Genomic DNA, 20,267 nt, shown 5'->3' on the forward strand with positions numbered 1-20,267 from the left:
CTGAATCTCAGCACAAGACCCCGGGCTGCTGAACTGGTGTGCCTTAATCACTTATATAGACAGCACTGTGCTGTTACCATAGCAACTGTCCTCGCTGACCTTGTACCTGTTAGCTTATCTAATACATGGAGTGCTTTGTGCCCATGAAAGAAACCAATCCCTTTCTTTCTGAGACGGCTCTGGTCGCCCTAACAGATGATCTCCGCAGGCAGCTGGATCGAGGCGGGTCGGGGCTGCTGATTCTTCTAGACCTGTCAGCAGCCTTCGACATGGTCGATCACGAACTCCTGGACCACCGCCTTGCCGACGTGGGGATCCAGGGCACAGTCCTTCAATGGCTGCGCTCGTTTCTCTCCGGTCGGGGACAGAGGGTGGCGCTTGGGGGGGAATTGTCATCCCGCCACTCCTTGGTGTGTGGTGTGCCCCAGGGTGCAATACTCTCCCCAATGCTTTTTAACATCTTTATGCGCCCCCTCGCCCAGCTTGTCCGGAGTTTTGGGCTGGGCTGCCATCAGTATGCTGATGACACCCAACTCTATCTGTTGATGGACGGCCACCCGGACTCTGCCCCAGACACACTGATCAGATGCTTGGAGGCTGTGGCTGGATGGTTACGTGGGAGCCGGCTGAAGTTAAATCCTTCGAAGACAGAGGTCCTCTGGCTGGGACGGGACGACAGGGGGCTGAGGGGGCAACTCCCATCTCTTGCGGGGGTGCAATTAGTGCCAGCACCGTCCGTTAAGAGTTTGGGTGTAATCTTCGATACCTCCCTCTCCATGGAGGCGCAGATTGCAGCTATAACAAAGGCGGCATTCTTTCATCTCCGCCAAGCTAAGCAGTTGGCTCCTTACCTCTCACGCCCTGACCTAGCCACTGTGATCCACGCGACGGTCACCTCCAGACTGGATTATTGTAACTCGCTCTACGTGGGGCTGCCCTTGAGACTGACCCAGAAACTCCAGCGGGTGCAAAATGCTGCAGCGAGACTCCTTACGGGGTCTTCGCTTAGAGATCACATTCATCCGGTGCTATACCAGCTGCACTGGCTCCCGGTGGAGTACAGGATCAGGTTTAAGGTGCTGGTTTTAACCTTCAAAGCCCTATACGGCCTAGGGCCCTCGTACCTACGGGACCGCCTCTCCTGGTATACCCCACAGAGGAACTTACGATCTTCAAATAAAAACATCTTGAAGGTCCCAAGCCACAGAGAGGTTAGGCTGGCCTCAACTAGAGCCAGGGCTTTTTCGGCTGCGGCTCCAACCTGGTGGAACGCTCTCTCACAAGAGACAAGGGCCCTGCAGGACTTGACATCTTTCCGCAGGGCCTGCAAGACAGAGCTGTTCCACCTGGCCTTTGGTCAGGGCGCAGCCTGACTCCCTCCTCTGGCAATCTTTACAAAACTTTAGTTTATGGTTGCCATCAATTTTGATTTTAATTCATTTTAATCCATTTTTATAATGTTTTATAATGTTGTACTGTTTTAGTGTTGTTAGCCGCCCTGAGCCCGGCTTCGGCTGGGGAGGGCGGGATATAAATAAAATTTATTATTATTATTTATTATTATTATTCATGAGACCAGGGCCCTGCAGGAACTGATTTCTTTCCACAGGGCCTGTAAGACAGAGCTGTTCCGCCTAGCCTTTGGCTTGGAATTAACTTGATCCCCTTCCCCCCTATCCTTTTCCCTTTCTCCTTCTGTGATGGAACTCCTATTTGGGGACTTCCCTGGCTTTTTTCTGGCCCACGTAGGACCAGTCTGGATAGTTGGCCTTGATGAAGATTTGACATTTTCATCCCCAAAAAGTTTTTGATTTGAGTTTCTACCGAAATTAGGCTGCATTTTAATGTTGTATTTTAATCTTGTTTTTAAGTTGCATTTTAATCAATTGTTTTATACCTGGTGTTAGCCGCTGGTTGGGGAGGGTGGGGTATAAATAAAAATTATTATTTACTATTATTCATGTCCAGTTCCTCCAACAGAGAGATATGCAAGGGAGTCCAGTGGCAGAGGTCTTCCGTCTAATTCCTCTTCTTCCAGCACGACAGGGGTATGACCCTTCTCTCTGTTTTGTTTTTCCTCCCAACAGAGTGATGACATCACCAAGGTGACGAAGGCAGCAAAGATCGTGGAGCGGATGGTCAACCAGAACACCTTTGACGACATTGCCCAAGGTGTGCGACACCTTTGGAGTAACCAGGAGTCCTTTTTTTTTTGTTCCTGTATTTTGTTGAAATCACCGCAAATCCACACTCCTCCAATTTGTAGCTCCTACCCTACCCTTCCCTCCCTCCTTAACAGTTCACCGACGAGCACCAGTGAATGTGTGTAGTGATGTAGCAGGATTCTCCAGGTTCAAATGGATTCTCCTTTGCGCTGCGATTTAATTAAATGTGTGTGTGCTCATCAGTAACAGAAGGATGGTGGTGGTGGAGGAGGAGTAGAGATTGCATATGCCCCTTTGAGCTCATTTGAGAAAGCAGTGGAATGTAAATGGAATAAATAAATAAATTCACTTCATTGCTAATTTTAACAGGACACATCGGGGGGGAATGGACTTCCCTCATTGCAGCGGGTTGGGCTAGATGACCCTTGGGGTCCCTTCTGATTCTCTGATTCTTTGATTCTCAGCTGTCAGTGTCTGCTGCCACAGTTCTGCTGGATCTCTCAGCGGCATTTGATACCATCGACCATAACATCCTTCTGGACCGTCTTGAGGGGCTGGGAGCTGGGGGCACTGTTATACAGTGGTTCCGCTCCTTCCTCCTGGGCCGTGTTCAGAAAGTGGTGGTGGGGGATGAGTGTTCAGACCCCTGGGCTCTCACTTGTGGGGTGCCTCAGGGTCCTGTCCTCTCCCCCATGCTTTTCAACATCTACATGCAGCCGCTGGGAGAGATCATCAGGGGGTTTAGGCTGTGTATCAATCAATATGTGAATGTTACCCAGCTCTACCTCTCAAATCAGAACCTGTGAAGGTGGTGAAGGTCCTGTGTGAGTGTCTGGAGGCGGCTGGAAGATGGATGGCAGCTAACGGATGGAGGTTGAATCCTGACAAGACAGAAGTACTGTTTCTGGGGGACAGGAGGCGGGCAGGTGTGGGGGACTCCCTGGTCCTGAATGGGGCAACTGTGCCCCTGAAGGACCAAGTGCGCAGCCTGGGAGTCATTTTGGACTCACAGCTGTCCATGGAGGCGCAGGTCAATTCTGTGTCCAGGGCAGCTGTTTACCAGCTCCATCTGGTACACAGGCTGAGACCCTACCTGCCCGCGGACTGTCTCGCCAGAGTGCTGCATGCTCTGGTTATCTCCCGCTTAGACTACTGCCATGAGCTCTGTGTGGGGCTACCTTTGAAGGTGACCCAGAAACTACAAGTAATCCAGAATGCGGCAGCTAGACTGGTGACTGGGAGTGGCTGCCGAGACCACATAACACCGGTCTTGAAAGACCTACATTGGCTCCCAGTACATTTCTGAGCACAATTCAAAGTGTTGGTGCTGACCTTTAAAGCCCTAAACGGCCTCGGCCCAGTATACCTGAAGGAGCGTTTCCACCCCCATCGTTCTACCTGGACACTGAGGTCCAGCACCGAGGGCCTTCTGGCGGTTCCCTCCCTGTGAGAAGTGAGGTTACAGGGAACCAGATAGAGGGCCTTCTCGGTAGTGGCACCCACCCTGTGGAACTCCCTCCCACCAGATGTCAAAGAAAACAACAACTACGAGACTTTCAGAAGACATCTGAACGAGCCTTGTTTAGGGAAGCTTTTAATGTTTGATGCATTATAGTATTTTAATATTTTGTTGGAAGCCGCCCAGAGTGGCTGGGGAAACCCAGCCAGATGGGCGGGGTATAAATAATAAATTATTATTATTATTATTATTATTATTATTATTATTATTATTATTATTCCCGAGTCAAGTGAAAACTGGCGCTAACCGTAGATCATGTTGGCCCAGCCGTACATGGATCAAAAACCTAATTCTGAATGTGATTGTTCCCCTTCCTAGATTTCAAATACTTCGAAGACACATCTGATGAGTACAGAGATAACCTGGGGACCCTCCTTCCACTGTGGAAGTTTCAGTATGATAAAGCCAAGAGACTGGCAGTCACTGCCCTCTGCTGGTGAGTCGATTCCATGCAGCTTTCAATTGCTTCCTTAAGAGCTCTTCAAAAGGAGGGCATGCCTTTGGTATCGCCTGGGTTGCTTTTGCTTCATTGCTTGGGGATTCATACAAAATTTTGCGCAGAAGTGGGTGAATGAGAACTGCTTAAGCTACCCAGTTAGTGCACAGCCTCCAGTCTTCCTTATTTAATGTCACTGTAATACACACACTCTCATGCGTTTGCCGGGCACAAATGGGCTTTTCTGGAATGCATTTATGGAAGTTAGTGTAACATTCCACCAGCTTGAAAACAGCTGCCTTCAGGTGACCATGCAAAACTTTTTGCAAAAGTTAAAGGGACAATAAAGTAAGAGGTGGTTTACTAAAGGGCCTCGGCCCAGTAGACCTGAAGGAGCGTCTCCACCCCCATCGTTCTGCCTGGACACTGAGGTCCAGCTCTGAGGGCCTTCTGGCGGTTCCCTCACTGCAAGAAGTGAAGTTACAGGGAACCAGGCAGAGGGCCTTCTCAATAGTGGCGCCCGCCCTGTGGAATGCCCTCCCACCAGATGTCAAAGAAATAAAAAACTATAATAATAATTTATTATTTATACCCCGCCCATCTGACTGGGTCTCCCCAGCCACTCTGGGCAGCTTCAAACCAAATATCAAGAACAATACAGCATCAGACATTAAAAACTTCCCTAAACAGGGCCGCCTTCAGGTGTCTTTTAAAAGTAAAATAGTTGTTTACTGCCTACCTGACATTTGGAAGACATCTGAAGGCAGCCCTGTTTGGGGAAGTTTTTAATGACTGATGTTTTAATGTATTTTTAATCTTTTGTTGGAAGCTGCCCAGAGTGGCTGGGGAAACCCAGCCAGATGGGTGGGTTATAAATTATTATTATTATTATTATTATTATTATTATTATTATTATTATTAACCAGATGTTGCTGATTGCAGTATGTAAATGTAATCCCTTACTTAATCAGTGTAAACAAAACAAATTCCTTCCAGTAGCACCTTAAAGACCAACTAAGTCAGTTCTTGGTATGAGCTTTCGTGTGCATGCACACTTCTTCAGATACACCAGTGTAATCAGTGTAGTTGTTTAGTTTAAAATCCAGCAAGATGTTCTAAAGATCTTCAGTTGGTTCAGAGTCTCAGTTATTATAAGTCCATTTAAACATATTTCTGACAATATGCATCTTGCCCTTTCCCTCAGCTTCTTCTTGGCCTCCAAGCAAAAGGGAGACATTCTTGTTGGCAGGGCGAAAGGTGGCGCAGTCTTACGGTTTGGGGTCTTTCTGACAGCCTGTTGCATGGGTCTGGGATCCCACAGCTAATCCAGGGGGTGACAGAAAAAGAGGAAATCATTCTTTGTGTTCATTCCAAAGAAAAAATATGAGCATAAGAAGTGTCTGCTGGACCAGCATCCTGTTCTCTGGGAAACTCAAAAGCAGGATTTGGGCACAAGAGCTCTCTCTCCTCCTTTGGTTTGGGAAAAAAATCATATTTGGTGTGTGGTTCAGAGACCATACCTTGCCACATTCTTGCTTGATTCTTCCCCCTGGTGTGCACAAATCAGCTTCACAGCAAAAATCACACATTGTTGTATTTTAATTAGCTAGTTAATTAATTTGGCTCTCTGAAAACTGTCAGTCGACATAAGGAGCAACAGTCAGCAAATACGCTTGATTGGTTAGCATATTCCTGAACAAGCAACAAGCACATTCCACGTGGACAAAATCCTCTTTAAATTGAAGCAGAGTTCAGAATTTGAGAAACATCTTTCCTGACTATCCCTATTAGTCCTGGTTAATCTTGTCAACAATATTTGCTAAATTCAGTGGTTTTCCAGGAAATAGCCAGTCTCGTTGTTTTGCCACCTATCGCCAGGATCATTGCATTCCTGGAAATTGTAAGGTTATTTCTTTTAGGAGCATAGGTAAGATGTTTTATGCTGGGTTTGACTGTCCATGTGGCCTTGTGTTATCTCTGCCGATGGTAAATTCCTCTGTAGACTTTGTGGTGGAGGCCTTTTGCATCACATTATACCAGATCCTTTTAAGCTGGAGATATCAGGGATTGTACGTGAAACCTTTTGTATGCAAAACATTTATGCACTCTAAAGGTAAAGGTAAAGGGACCCCTGACCATTAGGTCCAGTCATGACCAACTCTGGGGTTGCAGCGCTCATCTCGCTTTATTGGCCGAGGGAGCCGGCATACAGCTTCTGGGTCATGTGGCCAGCAGGACTAAGCCGCTTCTGGCGAACCAGAGCAGCGCACGGAAACACCGTTTACCTTCCCGCTGGAGCGGTACCTATTTATCCACTTGCGCTTTGACATGCTTTTGAACTGCTAGGTTGGCAGGAGCAGGGACCTAACAATGGGAGCTCTACTCAGTGCTTTTTTTCCTTAAAAAAATGTTTGGGGGTGCTCTCATTTTCCTACTCATATTGAAATACTGCCCCTCAATGAGGCCAAACTTGGATTCACAAAATGTTTATGGGAATGCTTACCCCCAGAAGAAAGCACTGTCTCTGTTACTGACCAATGGACTCTGGCTTTAATGAACTGTGCCTCCATCTCAAAGCTTCTAGCAGCCGATAAATCTTCCTAAAGAGCTGAACTCGAAACTTAGGGAAGCCAAGTCAGGAGGTCATAGAGGCCTTTAATATCAAATATGAATGGGTGTAAAGGGATGCAAATCTGGATCTGTGTTCCACATCCATAAGCACTGAGCGAGGGTCCCATATTTTTTCATCTGGCTTAAAATATTCCGGAGGAATTTTCCAAAGTGCCTGAGTGCACAAGGCCCAGATTGACACACTGCTGTTCATAAGTGTCTCCAGGAACACAGTCCTCATCTGTAGACTCCAAAAGTCCATTCAGATGTGAAGGAAATAAGCAGCTATCCTATCTTTAAAAGACATCTGAAGGCAGCCCTGTTTAGGGAAGTTTTTAATATTTAATGCTGTATTGTTTTTAACACTTGATTGGGAGCCACCCAGAGTGGCTGGGGAAACTCAGCCAGATGGGCAGGGTATAAATAATAATATATTATTATTATTATTATTATTATTATTATTATTGCTACTATTATTCACGTGCACAGTATAAACATGTGTCGCTGCATACCATTTAGGTGGCTTAAATGCTAATGGCCCTATTTTTCTTACAGGAACCCCAAGTACAAGGATTTGTTTATCGTGGGACACGGATCTTGTAAGTTAGTTTGAAAATGGGACGCTAGAGATTCTTCTTAACTGATAGTGCAAGGAGAGCTTTTCAAATGGTGTACCTGCCAGGGCTGATGTGTTTCCTCCTCGACCAAGCCTGCCCACTTCTGACGCATAGGACACCTTGTCTCTTTCTTCTCTGTGCTGTCTGCTGAGTCCGGCTATTCTTACTGCTCCTTGCCTCTGGGCTTTTGGGGAAGGCGTGGTCAATGCATATCAAAACAGTCTTCTTTTTTCACTTGCTGAGCAAGCTGTGCTCAGTGCTGTCAATACTGAGCCTTGCTGCCTGGACCTGAGTTCCTGGCAGTCCAAGGAGGTGACGCAGGGTCTTGCCTCTGGCTTGATCCCTGACAGCCACATATCTGAGAGCCAGTGTGGTGTAGTGGTTAAGAGCGGTAGTCTTGTAATCTGGGGAACCGGGTTCGCTTCCCTGCTCCTCCACATGCAGCTGTTGGGTGCCCTTGGGCTAGTCACACTTCTCTGAAGTCTCTCAGCCCCACTCACCTCACAGAGTGTTTGTTGGGTGGGGAGGAAGGGAAAGGAGAATGTTAGCCGCTATGAGACTCCTTAAAAAAAGGGAGTGAAAGGCGGGATATCAAATCCAAACTACTACTCTTCTTCTTCTTCTTCTTCTTCTTCTTCTTCTTCTTCACCCTGGCACTTCCAAGGATCTGGAGCCAGGCTTGTTTTGCTTCCTTCTTATGCTACTCTAAAATGTCAGAGCGAAGAAGCAGAATACTTTCGTGCTTCTGTTGGTGTGCAGGTGCACAGCCTGGGAGTCACAGCTGTCCATGGAGGCACAGGTCAATTCTGTGTCCAGAGCAGCTGTTTATCAGATCCATCTGGTATGCAGGCTGAGACCCTCCTTGCCCGCGGACTGTCTTGCCAGAGTGGTGCATGCTCTAGTTATCTCCCACTTGGACTACTTCAACGCGCTCTACGTGGGGCTACCTTTGAAGGTGACCCAGAAACTGCAATTAATCCAGAATGCGGCAGCTCAACTGGTGACTGGGAGTGGCCGCTGGGACCACATAACACCAGTCCTGAGAGATCTGCATTGGCTCCCAGTATGTTTCCAAGCACAATTCAAAGTGTTGGTGCTGCCCTTTAAAGCCCTAAACTGCCTCGGTCCAGTATCCCTGAAGGAGCGTCTCCACTCCCATCGTTCTACCTGGACACTGAAGTCCAGCGCCGAGGGCCTTCTGGCGGCTCCCTCTCTGTGAGAAGTGAGGTTACAGGGAACCAGGCAAAGGGCCTTCTTGGTGGTGGCACCCGCCCTGTGGAACGCCCTCCCATAGATGTCAAAGAGAAAAACAACTCCCAGACTTTTAGAAGACATTTGAAGGCAGCCCTGTTTAGGGAAGCTTTTAATGTTTAACAGACTATTGTATTTTAGTGTTGTGTTGGAAGCCGCGCAGAGTGGCTGGGGAAACCCAGCTAGATGGGCGGTGTATAAATATTATTATTATTATTATTATTATTATTATTATTATTATTATTATACTTTCTGCCAAAACCCACCCAACTTTCCTGAGAAAACCTGCTTTCTTTCCTTTCTGACCATTGGCATTTGTTGTTATCATAAGTCTTCATGTGCGTACGCGTGTTTTGCTTACGCGGTGGCATGGACAAGCACACGTTGCTTAAGGAAGTTATGCTGCAGCCCCCAACTCTTCCACACTCAACTCACAAATGGAACCAGAGTGCAAGGCATTAAGGTGCCTTTGCCAGTGACCTTCTCACTTTCTGCTGATCCTGTCATTTCTCATTGGGACAGTCAGGAGAAGGAGAGGAGCTACGCTGTTGAAAACTTGTCCGGATGAGCCCATAAGAACCACCACCTGCAAGATGAGGCCCATAGGCTGCTCAGTCCAGCATCCTGTTCTCACAGTGTCCAACCCAATGCCTGTGTCAAACCAGCAAGCAGATTTGAGCACAAGAGCACTTTCCCCTCCTCTGGTTTTCAGCAACTAATACAGCCAGCAACCATTTTCTGCTGGGGTTTTGTTCCTGGCCCCCACTCACATTCCATCCTGCCCTCTTCCGGGTCCAAAACAAAAGTAACATGCAAACCAAAACACAGCCATCCTTGGAAATAGACGTTTACCCAGATTTTGAAGTGCTGTTCTGCAGCCAACTAATGTGTCCAAAAAATGCATATACTAGACTAAAGGTATAAAAGGTAAAGGTAAAGGTACCCCTGCCCGTACGGGCCAGTCGTGTCCGACTCTAGGGTTGTGCGCCCATCTCACTCAAGAGGCCGGGGGCCAGCGCTGTCCAGAGACACTTCCAGGTCACGTGGCCAGCGTGACAAAGCTGCATCTGGCGAGCCAGTGCAGCTCACGGAAACGCCGTTTACCTTCCCGCCAGTAAGCGGTCCCTATTTATCTACTTGCACCCGGGGGTGCTTTCGAACTGCTAGGTTGGCAGGCGCTGGGACCGAGCGACGGGAGCGCACCCCGCCGCGGGGATTCGAACCGCCGACCTTTCCATCGGCAAGCCCTAGGCGCTGAGGCTTTTACCCACAGCGCCACCCGCGTCCCTAGACTAAAGGTATACATATACGTATATGGTAAAGATGCAAAACAAGCAGGCATAATGTACAAAAATGTGTTGTTATTAGGGGAAATTGCTTTGCAGATAGTTCTGCGGCAGGCAAAATTATAAAGAGAAACTGGCACTAAAATGTGGGTGAATTTTCATAACGGCATTAAAAACAAAAAAAGCAAATTCATGTGGAAATGTGGGAAACCAATGACTGCACAAATGAGAAACAGAGAGAATCCGAAATGGACAGATTTCCCCATCCTCACCTGAGGCTTTGGTGAGCCACTGCCCATGAGACTAAAGCAGACCTTGGCTTGATTGACAGACTAACCCAGTTACAAGGCAGTTTTATGGCTTGGCCACAGGACAGGTTTCATCTGACAGCCACTTGGCTGTGTGGCGAGTTGCACTTTGAGTTGGATATTTGGCCAGGCATAGCTTCTGGTTGTGCGAAGGAGCTGGGAGATGCTTGAGTTGGGGAAGTGAAGGCATTGCCCACTGGCAGGGCGACCACCCTGATGATGTCGTAAAGTCTTGTGAATCATCATTAGAGCAGGCTAAAGGCTCTCCTGCCTGATTGCTGGAGGTTGCAGATTAGCCTCTGCGAATCAGCCTGAACGAATGCTCTAATGCAATCCCTTGTACTAATACATTTCCAAAGCATAAAGCATCGCTAGGCACATGTGAAGCTGACGGCCCTCATTAGACTGCACGGTCTCTGAACAAATATAGCACATGGAGAATAATGTCCTGAAGTATGTCGTCAATCCTAGCCAGAAGCTGGATTGCAGTTCAGTCATTTAAGTTCTTCGATACTTTGCCTAATTTCTTCCAGGCCAGCCGGTATGTCAATTTCATTTTTAATTGGCCAGCAGATGGAGCCTGAGAAAACTGCACTGCAGCGAATTACAGGCAAGGAGCATGGACAGGCATTGGATCTGCACCCTCCAGTGGGTGGCAGTAGATCACTATGGATCCCTCACCTGCCATCACTGATGCCTGTAGGACTGGTGGCCTCTCCTCAGTGCTGTGGGGCTGTGACTCTGCCTCTTCCCCATCTTATTCCACACTGGGAGGGAGGAATAAGCTTGCCTTCATGTCCATGAGGGCTAGGAACTTTTATTTTTTTGAGGTTCCTGGGATGCTGAATTCCCATGCCCATGTTATAATTTTTCTTCCATTGTTGAAAATGCTACTCTTTGCTTTATAAACCAGTTCTTGTGGCAAAAATGGATTGCCTGTCTCAGTCCCAATTCAAGTCCTGGGCGTATAACCTTTAAAATACATTTGGGGAATTCATGTTGCATTTCTTTGGGTGCCCTTTTACCCTCAAAAGAGCCTCATGCTTCTTTGTGCCCTCGTCATTCCTGGGATGATTTCCTTTTAAACATGAACTGTTTCATGAATGCAGACACAGGAATAAGGAAGAGTTCCGTTCAGAACTTCTTCCAATGCGAAGCATATTGCGCAGCCTGCAGTTTAGTGAGTGGTTGTTCCCACTTTGAAGCAGGGGCTATTTTTGCTCAGAAAAGCACCCGTATTTCAGTCGTAAGGCCGCTGAGTGCTAGAGAAATCCCTAACAATGAGCTTGTAGAGGAGCAATAAGAACATCCGTTTGCAATGAAGTGCTATAGCCTTACAGCAAGAATGTGCTGTTCCAGTCACTGGCTGTTTGTGTTCAAATTATCCTTCAATTTCAAAGCACTTTACTGCTCCCACTCAAAGAGGAACCTTCCTGTTTATCTTTGCTTCTAACATGGGAAGACTCTTCGCAGATGGAACAAAAAATGGGGCTGAGCTGCTGGTTCCAGTGAACATGACATGGAGCTTATTTCATTTATTCATTCTTTATTTTGAACAGTTCCAACCTCCTTTTCATCACCGCCAGTTTCAGCGTACAGGGCAATTTAAACGCATCCAGAGTGTTGTTCTTGTTGTTGTTTAGTCATTTAGTCATGTCCGACTCTTCATGACCCCATGGACCAGAGCACGCCAGGCACTCCTGTCTTCCACCGCCTCCCGCAGTTTGGTCAGGCTCATGTTTGCAGCTTCGAGAACACTGTCCAATCATCTCATCCTCTGTCATCCCCTTCTCCTTGTGCCCTCCATCTTTCCCAACATCAGGGTTTTTTCCAGGGAGTCTTCTCTTCTCATGAGGTGGCCAAAGTCTTGGAGCCTCTACTTCACGATCTGTCCTTCCAGTGAGTGTTGCCTTTGTCCATTGAGTTTTCTTGGCAGGGATACTGGAGTGGCTTGTGGGTTCCTGCTCCAGGTGGATCACGTTTGGCCAAAACTCTCCACTATGACCTGTCCATCTTGGGTGGCCCTGCACGGCATAGCTCATGGCTTCTCTGAGTTATTCAAGCCCCTTCACCATGGCAAGGCAGTGATCTATGAAGGGCATCCAGAGTAAGCAATCTTAATTTAAAAGCCACATGCATTTCTTGTTGTGTCTAGTTTGGATCTGCTAATATCGGACCACCAGTCAATCTATATTGTCTAGTTTGGCGTTAACTAACCTGCTGCCCTCCAGATGTTTGGGACTACAGTTCCCCTCAGCTCCAGCCATCGCAGCTGATGGACATTGCAGCCCATCTGGATGGCAATAGGTGGGTGAAGTCTGGCCCCTCTGACCTGCTAGCAGCAGACCTTTCCAAGGTCTCAGTCAGGTGTCTTTCCAAACCTGATACCTAAAGTCTTTTTTTAAAAAAATGGAGGCGCCATTGATTGGATTTAGGACTTTCTGCTTGCAAAGGATGTGCTCTGCTACAGACCCTTCCCTATGGAAAGAGCAGAAATGCCTGGAAAGAACATAAGTGGTGCCTGAAAATCTGCCAAAATGGCCCATCTAGTCCAGCCAGCCAGAGGCCCCAAAGGGAAACCCGCAGGCAGGATTCGAACACAAGAGCACTGCGTCAATCTGTTCTGTGGACCCCACTGTCTTGATACAAATTGATGGACAATCAAACCATGACTGAGCCCCCATACAGATTGCGTAGGTCAAATATGGCAACGCTGCAAAGCTCCCACGCTCATGAATGGATCTTATTCTAACTAGGTAGAATCTCAAGTGTCCACACTGGCCTGTGTGTTCTCTGAAGACAAATGGAAAAGGTTGGGGTTTTTTTTTTTTTTTTGGAGGGGGAGGGAATGACAAGGGCCGGGGGGGGGGAGATTCAAGCTGGGCAACATGGAAGCTGCTTGAAGGAGGTAATTTCATGCTCCGAAATAACCTGGATCAGTGGTTCCCAATTAGCATGTTGCTGATGATACCAAAGTTGAAGGTTCAACCCCTGTATGGGACAGCTGCATGTTCTTGCATTGCAGGGGATTGGACTAGATTATTCTCAGAGTCTCTCCCAATTCTGTTGTTTGTTGTTTAGCCGTTTAGCCGTATCCGACTCTTTGTGACGCCATGGACCAGAGCACGCCAGGCATTCCTGTCTTCCTCTGCCTCCTGCAGTTTGGTCCGACGCCTGCTGGTAGCTTCAAGAACACTGTTCAACCATCTCGTCCTCTTTCGTCCCCTTCTCCCTGGGCCCTCCATCTTTCCCAACATCAGGGTCTTTTCCAGGGAGTCTTCCAAAGTCTTGGAGCCTCAGCTTCAGGATCTGTCCTTCCAGTGAGCACTCAGGGCTGATTTCCTTCAGAATGGAGAGGTTGGATATTCTTGCAGTCCATGGGACTCTCAAGAGTCTCCTCCAGCACCAGAATTCAAAGCATCAATTCTTCGGCGATCAGCCAGCTCTCACTTCCATAAATCACTATTGGGAAAACCATAGCTTTAACTATACGGACCTTTGTTGGCAAGGTGATGTCTCTGCTTTTTTAGATGCTGTCTAGGTTTGTTGTTGCAGCATCTCCCAGCTCTACAATTAGACAGCATCTCTCTGGCTAGAGAGAAAAAGAGAAGGAAGCAACTTTCTTTCTGTTCTGCCCCCCAGACTTTCCAAGTTTGTTGTACCGCAGGCTCCTTCCTCAGTGTGCAAATCTCACCTGTCATATTTCTTCAGTTCGCTCTGGAAAGAGCAATTTCTTTTCCTTCTTTAGAAGGCCTCTTTATCGCTTTTCACATGCTGCTCCCCAGCTGATGAGGATGCAATCCCAAACTGACTAATTCTGTTCCAGGCCTTCGCTGCTTTGCATTCAGAGCTTCAGCTTCAGATAGGCTCTGGGGCTTTGCGGAGATTGCTGCTAATCTCAGTTAATTTGTCGGGTGATGTTCAGTGTACTGTTTTTTGCAGACGCACACACATGTGTACATGTGTACATGGGTGCTCGTGAGAAAGCATATTCCTAGTGCATGGCTATGTTCACACTTCATTGTGTATTTGATGTGTTTCCAATGCTTGGCTTTTAATTTGTGTTCAGACAATACAGTGGTACCTCGGGTTACATTTGCTTCAGGTTACAGACTCCACTAACCCAGAAATAGTACCTCGGGTTAAGAACTTTGCTTCAGGATGAGAACAGAAATCGTGTTCTGGCATCATGGCGGCAGCAGGAGACCCCATTAGCTAAAGTGGTGCTTCAGGTTAAGAACAGTTTCAGGTTAAGAACAGACCTCCGGAATGAATTAAGTACTTAACCCGAGGTACCACTGTATTCTCCAAAATGCACATGCACCCTGTAGTTTTCACAAAATGCTACTGCCCGATGCCCTGTCTCTCAAACCAGCTTCACATTGCTTGGATGCCTTAAACCACTCATAATTTCTCTAGCCAAACTGTGAACACCTTTGCTTGGGATAAAGCCCCCCCCCATATCCTTCAAGACCACCAAAAACACAGAAATGAATGTAAACACTAAAGAGGCCTTGCCAGGGTAAACAGTTAATGTGGAAAGCTGTGAAACGGCATTGGGGGAAAACTCCAGTAACTTCAGTGTGCTCTAAGGCAGTCACATGAACACACCACCAATGTCAGAGGAAAGCTGGCAATCTGCAATCAGCTCACTGTGGTGTTTGGCTGTGATTGCAATTATCAGTTTATCTAGCCTTACATAATCAGCGCTCCAAGCCTGCCTCTTGAAAGATGATGTATCGGGGGGGGGGGGAGTGTTCCTAGCCCATCATATTTCCCTTTATGATAATGCAATTATGTTGCTGTTTTTACATGTTGAAGCAATATTTCTCACACCTCTTGAACCCCCATCTTTCTAAACTTACTCGACCCCTTCTAGGGAGCCTAACCCTGTGCCACCAGCTGGAGGGGGGGCAGGTAGCCCCGGAGATTTCAGGTCAGCCCTGGCGGTCTAGCAACCCTGCAGCTGTCTGTTTGGCAGAGAAGTGCATAGTGATTTCTGCATGCAGGTGTTTGTGATAGCAGCCTGCAGTTGTGCATTTGAAGATGTCTGGACAGGGGGACTGGCCTGGCACTAGCGTTCGAAGAGGAGCAAAGCAAAGCATTCATTTAACTCCCCACTTGAGAAACCTCACGCCAAGGAAACAAGTCCAAAACATCTCAAGGGCACCAGGTTGTGGAAGGCTGACATGTACAAATTAGATGTTTTGCACCGAAGCTCCTCTCACTTGTCTGGTTGCTGCAAATCATAGAGCGCTTCTAAGAATCTGGAGCTAACAAAAGCTTTTGCCACTTGATGGCACTGTTAAATATTTAGTGAGCAGTAAGCTGGGGGGAAAAACAGAATGTTAAAAATCCTTGTAAAAGATAGCATGTCCAGGAGGTTCAAACAAAACAAAGCACTAAAGTGATATACTCAACTATCTATTTAGAGCTTGTCACTCTAAAGAACTTTCCCCATGGATGCTATCTGCAGCTAGGATTTCAGTAGTCCAGCCACAGAATTTTGAAAATCTAGATTTGTCTTTGTGGTATAAAAACTCATAAAAGGTAAAGGTACCCCTGCCCGTATGGGCCAGTCTTGACAGACTCTAGGGTTGTGCGCTCATCTCACTCTAGAGGCCGGGGGCCAGCGCTGTCCGCAGACATTTCCGGGTCACGTGGCCAGCGTGACAAAGCTGCTCCGGCGAACTGGCACCAGAGCAGCACACGGAACGCCGTTTACCTTCCCGCTAGAATGCGGTACCTATTTATCTACTTGCACTTAATTGTGCTTTCGAACTGCTAGGTGGGCAGGAGCTGGGACCGAACAACAGGAGCTCACCCCACCGCGGGGATTCGAACCGCCGACCATGCGATCGGCAAGTCCTAGGCGCCACCCGCGTCCCAATAAAACTCATAGACAACATACAAATTGTAGGTGTCCAGAGTGATGCAGAACCCAGCTTCTATATCATCTTATGCTTTATACTTAGATGATCAACATGCACCATTCGTGCCAGCTTGAGAGATATGGATATATTACTGTGTTTCTCCTCCTCCTCTTTGTTATGACGTAATATCCCTGCTACTATGCTTTTGGGTTGTTAGTAATTGTCGCTATGCTTCGATAAAACTTTTTTTTTTTTTTAAAAAATTTTAATTAAATTGAGAGGTTGGAAATGCAAGCGCTAATTTACTTCATTGTCTTTCGTTATATCTGTTGAGTATGTGATAATGCTAGTTAATGCTCATTTGGTTCTACTTCCAGAATTGTGCTCATCTGTTTTCCTGGAAGGAGGCAGATTCCTGTGGCTTAATCATGTCATGGGGTTGTAGACACGCTGGCTAAAAACACCCTCTGCATAGGAAGAACATAGTGAATTGCCTAATATGAGTCCAGACTACTGGTCCATTGTCTACATCAGGCATAGGCAAACTTGGCCCTCCAGATGTTTTGGGACTACAATCATCCCTGACTGCTGGTCCTGTTAGCTAGGGATGATGGGAGTTGTAGTCCCAAAGCATCTGGAGGGCCGAGTTTGCCTATGCCTGGTCTACATGGACAGGGGCCTCTCCCTACCTGGGAATCACAGTTGAAATCAATTGTGATCATGGTGAAATCACTACTTGGCATTGAATAGTAAAGGTAAAGGGTAAAGGGACCCCTGACCATTAGGTCCAGTCGTGACCGACTCTGGGGTTGCGGCGCTCATCTTGCTTTATTGGCCGAGGGTGCCAGCGTACAGCTTCCAGGTCATGTGGCCAGCATGACTAAGCCACTTCTGGAGAACCAGAGCAGCGCAGGGAAACGCCATTTACCTTCCCGCCGGAGCAGTACCTATTTATCTACTTGCACTTTGACGTGCTTTTGAAGTGCTAGGTTGGCAGGAGCAGGGAGCAAGCAACAGGAGCTCATCCCATCGCAGGGATTCGAACCGCTGACCTTCTGATTGGCAAGTCCTAGGCTCTGTGGTTTAACCCACAGCGCCACCCGCGTCCCTTTTGGCATTGAATGGAGGTGCGTAAAATGCTCCAGGATCATGGAAGAGTTTAAGATGGCCCACCAGCATAAATTAAGCCCAAGCTTGCCAACTAAACAGCTTAAACATACCCTAAAGAGAGCCTCTTTCCTTTCTCCTGTTGCAGACCAATAGAAATCCCTTTAGCCTAGTGTGTTTGGCTCAGCATGCCATCTGAAGCTGGGCTTATGGTTTAGCTCTCTCCAGGCCCATTTATGAGCAGTAGCCAAGCTTTCGCTTCTGGTTTACAGATCATGATTTATCCTGGAGAGCTAAGCCATGAGCCCGGGGTTCAGATAACACACCAAACCAAACCAAGGCATAGCTCAGGTTGCATATCAGCAAGATGACTGGGGTGGAGTAAAGGAACCTTCCCTTCCAGAGCCCAGAGCCTGCATGGTTGCGTGTTTGGCTTATCACAATGTGCGAACCAGGCTAGCATAAGGTGTCATGCAAAAAGAGGTGTCAGAGGAAGGACAATCACCCTGGAGTGGAATGACTGATTATACCACCACATTTTTTAAAAAAACAAAACCCAGCAAACTTGTGACTGAGGGCAGATCCACTTAAATCTACTTTAAATGAAGCAGATTCAGTGCACATTTAAAGCAAACAGTTTCTGCACAGAGAATATTGTAAGCTAGTTTGTTTAGGGTTGCCATATTTCAAACAGTGGAAATCCGGACCCAAAGTTTGCCAACATGGGTTGCCATGCGTCCAGGTTTTCCTGGACTTCTTTGGGAGAGGGGGCAATTTCTGTCTGCACACTGCTACCAACCACAGTATGTCTAGAAATTCTGGATGTATGGCAATCCTAAGTTAATGGTGCCACAGAAGCTGTTTTAGGGGGGCATGGTGGGTATGGTTGCACTGGTCACTGCACAGCAGGGGGTGCCAAAATGCTCTATAACGGAGCATGAGAGGCGCAGAAGGGGCACATTTTAGCATTGCACAAGGCACAGCTGAAATTAGAGAGCCCAAGATCTGCCACTGATGCTGGGAACTGTAGCTCTGTGATAAGAAACTGCAGTTCTTGTGATTCTTTGGGGACATCGTGTGCTTTCAATGTTAGTTGAATATGTGTTGCACTTATATTCTCTCTCTCTCTCTCTCTCTCTGTGTGTGTGTGTGTGTGTGTCCGTGTTCACATCTATTTAAAACTTGCCAACTTTCATATGACTTGTTTGAATCAGTAGCTTTCCACATTCAGCCCTTTGGAAAATTTCTTCTGTATTAGGGCTTCTTACTTTTAAGGGAAGGGCTGATTCTTTGATGCTTTTATTGTAATGATCTGTGAACTTTTATATGTATATTGTATATTTAATGATAATGATAATAGGCTGCAGAAAAAGGCACTGGAAGCTTCTCACCTGGGCTAATATGCTAATGAAATGTGGCAACAAATTATTCATTTGAGTTTTCCCAAACCTCTCGCATTTCATAACTTCATATGGTGGACTTTAATGAGTGCCTTTAAAAAGCCCACAAATATCACGAGCAAACTAAGGAGGAAACAAGTCAGAATACAGCAACTTAGCGCCACACTCCAGCTTAGGGGTATCTCGATAAAAGTGTTGCGGTGCCAAAAATTAAAAACAAAACAAAAATTAAAAACAAAAACAAAACTTGTCAACTTACGGTAACTTCCCTAACTCAGACTAGTGAGCAAGTTGGGGAAGTCTGGCAGGAGATTTGCCCCCAAGAAGACTGGTTTTGCATCCTAAGACGTATTCATAAAGCAGCTGAATTCACCCTGACTTCCTAAACTTGATTTTAAAAAAATTGCATCATGATCCACATGATTAAGAATTGCAAATGCCAAAGACACAGACTAATGCAATCCCAGTTTGGAGTTTGCATGAAACAAACTGTTCCAAACAGAAGCCTATCTATCTGAAAAGCCTGAAAACGGGAGTCTGTGCTGCTTCTCAGCAGTCTATGCTTTTGTCCATCTGTTCTTGCAGCATCAAAAGGGGGCAGATGGTCCCAATCTCCTTAATGTGGTTTTATAATAGCCAGAGGCTGCTTTCATGCATCAGTCCCCATCACAGTACTTTCTCAAGGCTGAATGTACTAGTTCCTTTAATATTTCTTGGTATGCCTTTCATTCGCAAGTGTCCTTCTCCTGACACAGGCATATACTAGGGTCTGATTCACCAGTAGTCATGGAAATTACTGCTTTCGTGATGAGTAAGGGGTAACTTACGCGAATGAGAAATGTAGTATAGTAGCAGCCGTCCAGAAGATTAGATCTCGCTTGGAAAAGTATTTTCCAAAATGCAGTTGTGACCTCACAGTTGCTCCTATTTCCCTTGTAGTCCATGTGTTCATATTTTGGGTGGTCCTAATTAATTTATTCACTCCTGGTTTTCTCTGACTTCTCTTTGAAAGTTCTATAATTTGAATGGAGTTGGGTGTATGGAAACCCACTATAAGGTTAAAAAAAAAAAGGTAAAGGACCCCTGGATGGTTAAGTCCAGTCAAAAGCGACTGTGGGGTTGCGGCGCTCATCTCGCTTTCAGGCCAAGGGAGCCGGTGTTTGTCCACAGACAGTTTTCCGGGTCATGTGGTCAGCAGGACTGAACCGCTACTTGTGCACACAGAACCGTGATGAGTGCCAAGAGTGCATGGAAACACTGTTTACCTTCCCGCCACAGCGGTACATACTTATCTACTTGTACTGATGTGCTTTCGAACTGCTGGGTTGGCAGGAGCTGGGAAAGAGCAACAGGAGCTCACCTCGTTGTGGGGATTCGAACCGCCGACATTCTGATCAGCAAGCCCAAGAGGCTCAGTGGTTTAGACCACAGTGCCACCTGCGCCCACTATAACACACACTGGACATGGGTCATGTTACTGGGAGAAGACCAAAAGTTGCTGCCTAAGGTAGCACTTTTGTCGATGCAGCAGGAAACATACACAAATCCAGAGCGGAGTTCCGTAAGATGGTGGAATGGCATATTGTACGCCTCCTTCCGGCAAGTCCTGCAGCCAAGCTGGTACCAAGCGTATTGCTCTGCATTCCTTTGTATGCGAGCAAGCTTGCCAGCCCAGTCCCTTTGTCTAGGTCATGG

At 46.9% G+C, this 20,267-nt stretch overlaps 1 protein-coding gene across 1 annotated transcript in view; it reads left to right on the forward strand.

Moving 5' to 3' along the window:
• The window catches only part of DNAI1 (dynein axonemal intermediate chain 1), a 157,034-nt gene that overhangs the window by 43,436 nt on the left and 93,331 nt on the right, over positions 1–20,267 (forward strand). Inside the window, exons 10-12 of the mRNA XM_081881464.1 lie at positions 2,088–2,172; positions 4,003–4,120; positions 7,286–7,329. Coding sequence (XP_081737590.1) covers positions 2,088–2,172; positions 4,003–4,120; positions 7,286–7,329 — 247 coding nt within the window. The remainder of the gene's footprint in view (positions 1–2,087; positions 2,173–4,002; positions 4,121–7,285; positions 7,330–20,267) is intronic.

The sequence above is a fragment of the Podarcis erhardii genome, assembly GCF_964252035.2.
Source record: "Podarcis erhardii genome assembly, chromosome: 11".
NCBI lineage: Eukaryota > Metazoa > Chordata > Lepidosauria > Squamata > Lacertidae > Podarcis > Podarcis erhardii.